Source organism: Plectrocnemia conspersa, unplaced genomic scaffold (genome assembly GCF_051122295.1).
Source record: "Plectrocnemia conspersa isolate PC_06_02 unplaced genomic scaffold, ASM5112229v1 ptg000012l, whole genome shotgun sequence".
NCBI lineage: Eukaryota > Metazoa > Arthropoda > Insecta > Trichoptera > Polycentropodidae > Plectrocnemia > Plectrocnemia conspersa.
Genome location: NW_028277176.1, coordinates 14,079,755 through 14,092,120, shown reverse-complemented (window position 1 = coordinate 14,092,120; position 12,366 = coordinate 14,079,755). Strand labels below are relative to the sequence as shown.

The 12,366-nt window shown below is 30.2% G+C and overlaps 2 protein-coding genes across 2 annotated transcripts; one reads left to right on the top strand and one right to left on the bottom strand.

The window, feature by feature from the left end:
- The first annotated feature begins 4,140 nt into the window (after positions 1–4,140).
- On the top strand, positions 4,141–4,741 carry mRpL36 (mitochondrial ribosomal protein L36). The gene is made up of 2 exons (XM_088199922.1): positions 4,141–4,232; positions 4,302–4,741. The coding sequence occupies exon 2, from the start codon at positions 4,307–4,309 to the stop codon at positions 4,661–4,663; it is 357 nt and encodes a 118-aa protein (XP_088056048.1). The 5' UTR covers positions 4,141–4,232; positions 4,302–4,306; the 3' UTR covers positions 4,664–4,741.
- On the bottom strand, positions 4,730–10,789 carry LOC148228317 (sorting nexin-8-like). Its single transcript, XM_088199921.1, has 9 exons — positions 10,593–10,789; positions 7,841–8,098; positions 7,508–7,778; positions 7,200–7,443; positions 6,894–6,996; positions 5,633–5,786; positions 5,326–5,542; positions 5,072–5,260; positions 4,730–5,004 (listed from the first exon to the last, which is right to left on the bottom strand). Exons 1-9 carry the CDS (start codon positions 10,612–10,614, stop codon positions 4,918–4,920), a joined length of 1,545 nt encoding a protein of 514 aa, XP_088056047.1. The 5' UTR covers positions 10,615–10,789; the 3' UTR covers positions 4,730–4,917.
- Between the last annotated feature and the right edge of the window lie 1,577 nt (positions 10,790–12,366).

Genomic DNA, 12,366 nt, shown 5'->3' with positions numbered 1-12,366 from the left:
GGAATAATAAAAAAATGGGCAAAAGCCTTGACTTATATTGTTAAAATTATTCTATCAATTAAAGTTATAACCTAATTAATTTATATCTAAAATGTATTTTATTTTAATTAAAAAAATATTCACAAGTAAATTTAATAGCATGTTAAACTTCAGTCGTCGGCGAGTTAGAACAGCTAATGCGAGGCAAATTAAATATGTAATATAATTTATGGGTTTGTAGTGCCACGATCTCCGTGTGTGTGTGTGCATAAAAAGATTTTTTCATTTCTATTAAAAGGAAAAAGTTTAAATTTTTTTCATATAGTACACACATTCATTCCATAAATGGTAACACAGTAAGCTTTAATTTTTTAATCACCAGACAACATAGTGGGTAATATTATCATATTTATATTTTTGCACCATTATCATATTTATATTTTTTGCCACAAAGATAATTTTTTTCGATTTCCTTTTAAAAATCTACGCTTCTTACTTTGACAAAATATTATCTTTAATTGCATTTTTATAAAAGAATGATACATTACATGTATTAAATTCATTTAAGGTTTATAGAGCACAGTTACTAAATTAGCAAAAATATCCCAAAATGAACCAACCGTAAACAATTTAAAACTAAAGTAGAATGTTTATTTAAATATTAAAAAACCATAATCTTCATAAAATGAATCATCTATTCTGGTTGAAATGATAAGAAATGTACTCAAATATTGAAAGAGCTCTGCTAGTATTGAAGACAATGACAACAGTAACCAAGGCAAATATGTTTTAGTAAATTAGTAAATTCAGAACAATCTCGAAATAGGACGAAAAGAAGGGTTTGAAAATTTATATAGGATTTTTATGCGCTCCATATTAAAAAATCTCTTCATGATTTGTACATATTATTAAAGCAATGAGACGGGGAAAATCTGACTATTAGATAATTGAGCTGGCATTAGAAATCTGCACGCAATTAAAATTGGGAGATTTTTATGTTGAAGATGAACCTCGAAATGGAACCCTTAAATTTGTGAATAAGCTTAAGTTGAGGCCAACCTGGAGATATATATTTAACAAATAATTAAGAGTGTTCAAAGATGCATTTAAAAAATCTGGAAGGTTTGGAGACATAAGCGAAAAGTGTATGAATTTGGCAAAAATAAACATTAAACAAAAATATAGCCATGATAGTGTGCTATCGAATTATCAGTTGTTTAGATATTTGTAGCATTGTATAGATAGATTTTTCAAATATTAGTGAAATCATTAAAAATTAGGGAGTCATAAAGTTGTATCATTTTTGAATGGTAATATTATTTAATCTGAAATTGTTAAAATTGTTAATAAACATGTTACAATAGTCAAGTAGAAAAAGACTAAAACTCATTTGTACACATTACTTGTTATGTTATTTAGGGAGTTGTTATTGAAATGTGTAGTGACAAAGATCATGTAATCGACAGATTTGTTTATTATTACGTGGTGGAGACATATGTACGAATATCGAAATTCAGCTTACTTCTAAATCTAACGATGGTATTTGAAAGCTCGAAGTGGAAATAGCATCTGAGTCGGTCATTGTGGAGCGAGAAATTTCAAAGGACGACTGACGACGTTCTGGGTTGAAATCAGCTCGAGTCAGTCCTGATAACGCAAAACGTCACGCATTACAAAGCATATTCGACGCGATCGCGTCTTATTAATATGTTCCGAATAAACGGTTACTGTTACATTAATATGTTCCGATACGTTTGAAAGTGACAGCTCGGTCGGCAGCTCGTTAAAATTACTCCTCGGTTTGGGCGTCCTCGGAGAGCGACTAGACGCAACGGCACATCACTAGCCGTGCTACAGTATTACCAGTAATAAAAAATAATCTCAATCGACTTTATATATTTTTAGTGATGGGCAAAATTGGAAATTTTCAACGGGACGGAAAAAATTTTTTTCGTAAAGAGACTAAGAAATAATAAAATAATAATAAAAGCTTTTATAAAATTATTTGGGTAGCAAAAATCAGCATTTATTTGAAATCTATGTATATAATACAATATAATATAAAATCCCAATACATCAATAAAAAAATTAAATTCAAAAGTCAAAATAAAAATTGCAATTGCAATTATAAACATGGTATAAAAAAACAAAATATTTTTGTAACAATTTACGAAAATATTCTTTACATCTGAAACCGTTGTGGCTGCCAACAGCGTATTCCAAATTAATCCAAAGCCCAACACAACGATGTTGAGAGTATGCGAAACATTTTACATTAAGGCCGGTTTCACACGTGCCGGGTGGATTTGCCCGGCACCGGGCCGGCGCCGTGTAGTGGGGATGGTGTTGTATGGGCTAGTACCTATCATTTCAGACGTGCCGGACAAATCTACCCGGCGCCGGCCCGACGCTGACTGCCGGGTTGTCGCCGGTCGCGCTCACTACAACTGTCCGGCGCCGGGTACCGCGTTGAGTGTGGTGGGGGTAAAACTCAAACATGAACCGGGCCGTTGACAGTGATTGTGGTATCTTGTAATAAAATTATTAAATATATTCCTCGTGTTTAGGCAATAGCGGAAGAAATAGACCTCGAAATTTGAATTACATGAATGTAATCTCTTTTAATTGTCTTATTAGAATACATACAAAAATAAAACGCTAACGCGAAATGCGTGGAAGGACATATGTGAAGCCATTAATCCTAAATGACTGGCATCAGTTGACGAGGTATAGGTCGGGTTGGGAAGAAACCGGCCAGAAACCGGCCAGAGACCGGCCACGTGTGAAAGCTTTGTTAACGGTGCCGGCCCGGTGCCGGGTGAATCCATCCGGCACGTGTAAAACCGGCCTCAGCGTCGGGCTGGCGCCGGTAGATTTGTCCGGCACGTCTGAAATGATAGGTACTAGCCCATACAACACCATCCCCACTACACGGCGCCGGCCCGGTGCCGGGCAAATCCACCCGGCACGTGTGAAACCGGCCTAAAGTGTTGTGATGTTTGTATCTAAAAATGTGTCAATCTGTTTCTTACGTATTTTTTAATCTCCAAATTTTTCCAATTTTCTTATCGCCTTTTTTCGAAAGACACATTTTTAGGACTGTTATTTGAGAAGATAACGTTGAAATCGGATATATTTTGTCTTAAAAAATATTTGTTTAAACATATAGCAAAGTGAATGAAAACAAAAAAAACTACAGTGCGGTATCGAGGATTTCAAATTACTATATACATAAATACATATACAATGGTTTATTATAATAAAAAATAATAAAAGGGTAATTTATAATATAAAATATACTTTATATACCTGAAAAAATCGAATTTTATATCTCATTATATTTAAATTAAACATAAAATAATTCGTTTAATATTCCCAAATTTGTAATTTTTATATTTTGGACAAGTTGGGAAAATATTATATTTTGAGAAGTTCATTATCTTGCATTTGCTTTTTTATTCATGAAAAAGTTACGATGGCATGTAATAGATTTGCATAAAGAGAAATACAGCATTTTAAAATAATTTACTTATAGTCAAAAAATGATTATGAATTACTTTTATGTTCATTTTGTGCTTTACTAATGCTGATTTTGGCATTATCATAAACCTTAAAACTATTTAGTCACGTAGATAAATGAGCTCATCAATTGATCACGATATAATAAAAATATACTAAGTTATGTACGGTTAGAGGACCTCATTATAGATACATTTAACTTATTATGCAAATGAGTTAAAAGTATCTTATATACCGTTTCAAACTTTTTTGCAGTTTTTGTTCAATTGTCGGTGTGTTCATTTGCCATTGTGTAATTGTCTCTGTGTTAATAACACTCATGTGTTCAGTTGTCTAGTTACCAAAAGAGACGTATAATTTAACTCTAGTAGTATTAATCCTTTGTATTAGTTTATCTATGTATATGAGAGTTCCACAAAAGTTTAGAATCTAAAGTGATACCTAGATATCGCATTTTTTACTAATTTAAATTTTATCACAACTTTATGAAGATTTTTATAGAAACTTATTAAAATAAAATAAGGATATAACAATCTATAGTTGTAAAATAAAATCAGTTGCAGATGAGCACTTTGTAATTATTATTTTCATTTATATAATTTTTTAATTGAAATATTATACGGCAGTGTCTAGTAGCGATACTTTTATTCGTCTGGCAACTCAGTTCGCCGGATTCGACAGTTGTAGGTTATACACCTTATAATTGTATATTTATCAACATTTTATAATTCAGAGTATGCATAGATTAAATCAATCACCATATTTTAAAATAATTTCATTTTCTAGACAAAATTATGTTTTAGGTAAAATGCTGAATCTTCTCAGAACTATAATAACTAAAAATGTATCGAACTCTTTTTGTAAATTGTACAATAACGGTGTGGTATTAAAAACGTTCACGAGATCGTTCGGAATATTCAATAACACCAACGTTAAACCTGCAATCTTGCTGCCGAGTCTGCCTTTGGTTCAACAGTCGTGCGGAATGAAGTACAAAGGAAAACCAAAGTTGAGATGTGAAGATTGCTACTTTGTAGTTAGAGATTGTACGCTGTACGTAATGTGCAAAACACACGGCCGACACAAGCAGGCCCAATTGAAGAAAAGTAAACTCAACTCCTTCGTATTGACTCACGCGACTCAAGGAAAGTATAGGGCGTGGTGATGTTATTTTTCATATATATTGTTAATGTAGTTTGTACCTATATATATATTATAATAATAAAACGAATTTAAATTAAAATAGTCATTTATTATATGAAGGGATCACTTTGTGTGACGTAATATTCTTATTAATTTCTATGTTTTATATTAATGTATATATTCGTCATTTTAAATATAATATATAAATTATCGACTTGAAATAAAATTTGGTACAGAATTTTTATGTCAATCATCATCCAATAATAATTTATTTAATCACGTCTTTCCATTAGTAGATTGTATCTCTTGATTTGGTAAAAATTTACACACCATCGGATGAATTTGTTTCCAAACATCTAGCATCTGAAAATAAATTTATATTCATTTATATAATATGTTAGCGTTTGCATTAGACGTATTTATCAATTACCTCTGAATGAGATTGTAAATTAACGACTGTAAACGCATTAAACACAGTCGCCAGATCGGTTAAATGTAAATGAACCAATTGAGTTTCTTGTTGAGCGCAATACAAACTGAATGCATGCCTTAACTCGAGCGACGATATCGCAGCCTCTTGTTCCAGCATCCGCTGCTCTAAAGTATCTACAGTCTCCGCCTAAACAAAGCATTGCCTTGTATATATAACACAACTATTGATAATTTAATTGAGAAAATATTTACATCTTGCCCTTTGATGACTCCCTTGATCCTCCGTTTCTTTAAAGCCATCATTTTATTCAAAGCCGTGTTATGATCGTTCAAAACGCCCTTTTCCAATCTTTCGCACATATCTTGATGAGAATTCAAAATATCTAATACGCTAGCTATACCTAGAGATACTCTTTCTTCGAAGATTGCCGAATGACTCGATGCTCTTATTGATAACGAAGTGAATTCTCTAAAACAACATTAATTCATTTCATCGTTAATATATTATTAATATATATATATATATATATATATATACATAATATATTATGAATATTACTTTGATATACTGGAGAATCCTCTTTTAATCTTTTGCCAGACTCTGTTACCGCCCGTTGCCCATTCTGAATGCGGTAAAGGTTCATTTCCTAAAGCCGTCAGTTGTGCGCTCAACTCTTGCATACTAATAATGAATGCTTCATTTCTTGCACTACCTAATTATATATAAAAAACAATTTTGCACTTTTTAGTCACAAAGATACATATGTACATATTAATTATTTTATTTATATTTTTTTTCAAAAAATACGCTATTAGAAAAATAAATTAAATTGCATTTTTATGATACATTTTCCACATATTTTTTAATAATGCATTTTTGAAATAATTATTATAATTGTAGTGATGTTGCAAATCTACTGGTATATTCCTGAAAGTAGGTTCTTTTAATTTATATCACGTATAACACATAGCTTATTAGTAATAATAGTATTATTATAAGATGTATGAAAAACGACGACGCTTATAATTTTATTGTATTAGCTCAAAGAGCGGGAATGTGAGCCCAAAGCGCAGTTTTTTAGTGTTTATAAAGTGACAAGATTTTGATAATATCAAAGAAGTGCACTAACAAATAGGTCATCTCGGAAATATTCGTTCATTTAAAGCCAAAAAAAGATATTTCGCGTATTTATGTAACAAACCGTTGTTGGCTGCTTTTTTAGTTGTTACGGTCAAGCGCAGCAGAAAGATCATAATCATTAGTTTCTAAGCGTGGCGCCGACATTCTTAACAAGTGCCCAGTAAATAAATAAATTGAAATAGAATTTATTTTTAATACACGATAAATTAATATATTTTTATTTTTTTATAGCTTGTGTTTTTCATATTGGTTGAATTTATCAATATTTGACTTTTTTTGTTTAATAAACTCGATAATTACAAAAAAAGCTAGAGATAATAATGACGGTAACAACAATTTTGCTAGAAAAAATAGCATGATATCAGTAAATATTTTAACATAATAATCAGTTATTGGAATTGTCAAAAAATATATAAAAATGATAAAATCGACTATAACAAAAAAACACAGACTACTTTTGTAGAAATTTTTAAAGCCGTAAAATAATTAAATATGCAAAAAGGTTCAATCAAAACCTATATATGTACTAAAAAATGTATTTTCAAATCAAAACTGTAGGAAAACGATGATCACTGCCAAATTTTTTAAAGAGACACCTTATAATTAATTTTATACCAATTTCACATTAAATGAATAATATTGTAACGTAACATATTTTCTATATATTAAATCAACGCACCCAAATCGAAAATCTGTTTTAACTTTGAAACTCCCAAACATATGACCCGTATTTGCTCTCTACTTGACGAAAATTCTGTATTGGTCTCTTGGGGCACCAAATCCTGAAATTTTAGTAACGTGCATTATTTATAAAACAGGCAATGTGTTCAAAGCGAAATAATCATTGAGCCGATAAGAAATGTTGATAAATTAATGGTAAGCAATTGTACAAAATTATCACTTTACATTTGCTCGATGATTGCGTGCTTTAATATGTTACTGAATTACACTGATAAGTTTTGTTTGTTTAGCTGTTTCAAATTACCTTGGCTCTGGCTGCTAATTCGCTCGTTGTAAACTCATCAGGCACTCTTTTAAACAATTCCTTAATTTTGTGTTGCACGTCTTGCCCTTGATCGCGCAAAAAATATGATACTAACGCATCCCGAGATACGATCGGATGACGAGATATGAGATTCATCCATCTGAGTAGACCTTTTCGGCGCTCTTCCAAAAAATGATGGTCTTCGGACACTATTATCTTTTTGGGTGGTAAACGAGGTATCAATCTAAAATAAATACAGTAATTTATTGAAACTTGTTACATAAAAATATATTTGATCTGAAATTCACCTATATGGGAATCTTGCCAATAGTAATTCGTGCAGAGCCAGAAAGTCATTATATCGCCTTCTCACAGTCGTTTTAAATCTTTGCGACGTCACTAAATATTCAGAATGTTTCAATATGATACCGATCCTTTCAGGTACTCTATCTATCGATATTGTATCTAATTGTTTCATTTCAGTGTAAGTCATATTCATCTTCCCGTCGCTGTCTATTGTTTCTTTTTTAATCATTTTTTTAAACAAAGCTAAATTTGATAGAGAAGGAACTGGTAGTTCTGTAAAAGTATATATTGTTTTAATATTTATGGCAATATATTTATATTTGATCCATTTATACCTGGTCCAGAGAAGTTATCCAACAAATTAACGTTCAGCTCTTTGCCTTGTTGAGCCCATGCTATTAAAGCGAGGCATTTATACAATGCATTTCTGGATACTGATTCGTTTGCTGCTCCAGAATAATTCCAAATTTTCTCTAAAAGCGAAGGACTCAATCCTGATAAGGTAAGTAAGGATTGAAATGTTTCTCTCTCTACTGGTGCTCCGGACGGTGAACATGTGTCAAATATTTCTCGGTAGTAGGATGGCACTGAACCTAAAAATGTAAAAATAAATGTAAGCTTTATTATAAAATCATCTATAGTCTATTTATGTTTAACAGTCAATGCACAATAATATCATTTAACGCATGATCATCGCATACTCTTAAATAGTCGTTCGCCATGAGGGATGTGAGAACAAATGGCGGTATTGGTTTGTTGTTGTCAAGATTTTTCACTATTGTTTTAGTTATATATGCTTTATTAATAAATACTTGTTTTTTTTTAAATAATGGTATTTTATTTATTTTAAAAATATTTTTTATTTATCTTAATTCAGCTCTATTCTCAACGATCACGTGAATTCTGAGTGTATTTGTTTTTGTTCACTGTATATTGACAAAAATTAGAGAGTATAAATCCATTTAGAACGCTCTGAAGGTAATCGGTAGTGAATTTTTTTTTTGATGATTTTAAATTTAGTTATATTTATATATTAAATATTTTAATATATCATTGATTAATATCGGATTCTATAAAATACAACAATAATATTCTAATGTGTCTTAAACGATAAGACAGATTTTTTTATTATGAAAAACCAAATGTTTTAGAGTTGTTCATATTTTTCTAGTATTAAGTTATGCTTATGAATAAATTTAATTTCCCAAGTAAAATAAATATAAAATAAGTGTCTGTTAATGTATTTATATTACTTGTAGACTTTTTAGATTTAATCAATATTTGTATTTAATAATATTTGTAACTAATGCTAAATGCATTATTTTACAACTGCATTAAGGATTTTTGTCAAAACATGAGTATGGGAAGATTAGTCGCTTTATGATTTATTCAGTTTTTTTCATCACTAGTAGATCTATCTACCTAAAGAGACTAACTTACAGTTACTCAAAGAAATGAATCAGGTTGATTTATTTTATATTTTAATATATTTTTATTTTAATAAAGTAAAAAAAACACATTTTTAATTGTATCAATGAAAATTCAAAATTTTCACGCTGCGCGGCTTAACAACACCCGATATTTTTTTTATAGAATATAATAGTTTGTGAATAAAATATCTTATATTTTTAAGTTACATGGTCGTTATTATCTCTACATTAATGGCCCTTGCTTTTATGTTTTTTTATAGCTGATTTATATTTAAATATATTTCAATACATTTTGTAAAAACGATATTCGATTTTTCGACAACACGCGATTTTTTTTTATAACTTCACATTATGTCATTGGAAAAGAGTTATAAGTATTTGTGCATTTACGATTCATAATGGATTTGTTTATACTATATATATAGCATCACAAATCCGCCCCTTCCCTAATCAAAACAAATTGCTTCAGAACCAACGCATTCGCCAGTTCATCAAACTGTTTTCCTAATAATTACATTGTTGATTAGATTGGGTCAGCTGTACTTTTATTTACATGTTCTTTGTCGGTATTTTAACGAATACTTTGGTTGCACATAATATTTGTATAATTTTTCTAAATTCGGTTCTACTGAAAAGCATATAAAAATCGGTCTTAATTGTTTATATTTTATAAAAATATACTATTCAAATCAATTAATAATAATAACAGTTTTTTGTACTTGGGTAAATGATTTTGCGAAATCTTGTCATTTTATAGATATTTTAATTTGCTATATATGCTTGTCCACTTTTATGAATCTTGCAGAGACGCCACAAAATATACTTTAATTGCTTTGATAGATTTAAAGTTACGCTTGTATGTATATATTTTTGACTAAATATGTAAATTGTTGATTCAAGAACCTATTTTCTTCCACCTATATGCACATAACGAAACTAAAACTAGCTATACATTTATGTAATTGATTATACCAGATACTTCAGTTAAAGATTTATTAAAAAATATTTAAAAATAAAATAATATTAATAATATATTTTAAAAAATTATAACACAATTTTTTATTTTTTTAATTCAATTCATATTTTTACGCCAATAATACTTTTCTTTTGTAATAATAAAATATAGGGTATTTTTCAAACAAAAAGACAGTCATAACAAATGGAATTGAGATCTCAATACAATTGAGAAAATAGCATATATATTTATTTAAAAAAATACACAACAATAACAAACTTAAGCATAGCAAAAATCTATGTGAACCTGTGTATTGTTAGAAAAATAAAAACTATATTTTTATGGCAATTGCGAAACGATTCAATGCTACTATTCCGTACTTTCTAGGAATGTTTTTCTAGAATGAGTAAAACGTAATTTATCACGTGGCATTGTATCATATGTTTTTTTTTATTAATGACATAACTTGTATTATTTTTAAATAAGATCAATCAGATAAGAAGGAAGGCAGCAAATAATTTGAGTACACACTTTATCTTAATGTCTTTTTATGACGAGAACATTTGCAAAAAAGAATAACTAAAAAAACATCACCACGACGCAAAACGATAATGGTACAATTTTTTTGCACAGTTTATACAGCTGTAAATTACTTTCAATAGGTGAAATATTGAAGCAGGTATTCAAGTTTTCAAAACTCACCGACGTTAAGGTCAGTAGTCATGGTCGGTCCAATGCCCTGGCCACTTTCAAGTGATGCTGGTTATCCACTTCTAGGGAGTCTTCCTCTGGGATCACTGTCCATCCGCACCTGTGGGTATGAATTTAAAGGAATATTGAGAGTGAGATCGACGAGCGAAACGAACCGGCTACAACAGGCTGACTGGTAAATTGTGACTAGTCAACAGTGATGACATCCTCTTATGCCAGTGGTGGGAGTACAGTGTGATCGGAAAAGAACGGCACGAATTTTCCATTATAAATATTTATTTTTACTAACTCCTACTATATTTAATAGTATTAAGTTAACTAATAACTTATGAAATGAATACTTCGATATGCTTATTTATTACTTAATTAGATTTTTAAAGAAATTCTTACGTGTAAGCATTAATTTTCTGTCCTCAAGTGCTACAGAAAAATCGACCATATTTTTATTTATTACATAAAACATAGAACTTAACAAATTATTATATGGCTACTTTATTATCAATGAAACTCAATTTTATTTTGAAGTTGATTGTATACAGTTATATTAATAAGATTGTCTGTATCTGTGTATATAATCCATATCGCTTAAATTTCTAATGAAAATGGTCAGGGTCGGATTTTAAGATAACACAGTAAGGTAAGTCCAAATTATCAAATTAGATTTAATCTGCAATTATTTTATAGTTATATTCTATATAATCTATTAATTATTTTAAAGTTATATTATAATGTTATATTTCTAGTTTGTATATTTGTTTTACCACAAAGATTCGATAGCCTGAATTACATATAAAATTTATGCTTTCACCAAGAGTTAAACTACCACATAATAGGTTCAAATTACTCTCGCACAAACTCGACACTCGACGATGCCTCAATGAACCAGAGACCGAAGAGACTCGCTTACTCACGACATCAGTATTTTTATTGTATATCTGCATAAACTTACATTTGTACAATAAATTGTTTATCGAATAGTTGTTCCAGCATATAATTGGCTGAATAAGTTGCATCAATTTCGAAATATTTCTCAAAACATAATTTTTTTGCAGCATTACAGACGCCAGCCCAATACGTCACAATGGGGGGTAGAATTTAACAGTCAAGAGTAAGCATTTTGGCAATAACAGACTGAAGCAATGACATTTATTTTAATATTAAAGTATTATTATATTATAGTTTTCGATTACTAAATGTCACCGTTTTTATTGACTTTTAATTATTAGCATCAACTAAATAAATTTTGACAAAACGAGTTGAAAATAACAAATTTATCTTTTCATGGTTCATTTAATTAGTACCTCGCCTATCAGTTGATTTAATGCTAATTATATAGCATTTAACAATAAACCATGCTACACAACAGTTAACACTCGAACAAAGCGTCGAGTAATATTTTCAATCCAGCAATAATTTCAATCTAACGCTCTGCCAAACTAAACAAGAACAAAAGTGATTGAATGGCAAAAAAGCGAATGTCGTTGCCCTCTTTCATCATCGCGGCGCATAAGCAGATACTTGTGCAAAGGTGAAAATCGAGATCACGACGCCCGGAGCTGTTCTTGGTTTCCGCTACTACTACTATAGCCATAAAAAACTATTCCCACAGTGTGTTTTTGCTACTATTCTTGTAGAAACGCCGATACGACGACAAGCATCCTAACTATGAGCGGTGACGATAAATTTTGTGCATATAGAACCTGTTTACAGTCAAACATTTGCGTAATAATGAATATTTATAATAACTATAGTTCACCTTCTACAA

What these genes read in the sequence shown, in the direction of transcription:
- LOC148228317 (XM_088199921.1), bottom strand. Translation starts at nt 10,614, where the DNA reads ATGACTACTGACCTTAACGTCG. An exon ending in AAAACAGATTTTCGATTTGG is followed by an intron (nt 5,787 to 6,893) that starts GTGCGTTGATTT and finishes ATATATAATTAG; the next exon opens with GTAGTGCAAGAAATGAAGCA. An exon ending in GAGTCATCAAAGGGCAAGAT is followed by an intron (nt 5,261 to 5,325) that starts GTAAATATTTTC and finishes TGCTTTGTTTAG; the next exon opens with GCGGAGACTGTAGATACTTT.
- mRpL36 (XM_088199922.1), top strand. Translation starts at nt 4,307, where the DNA reads ATGCTGAATCTTCTCAGAACTATAATAACTAAAAATGTATCGAACTCT.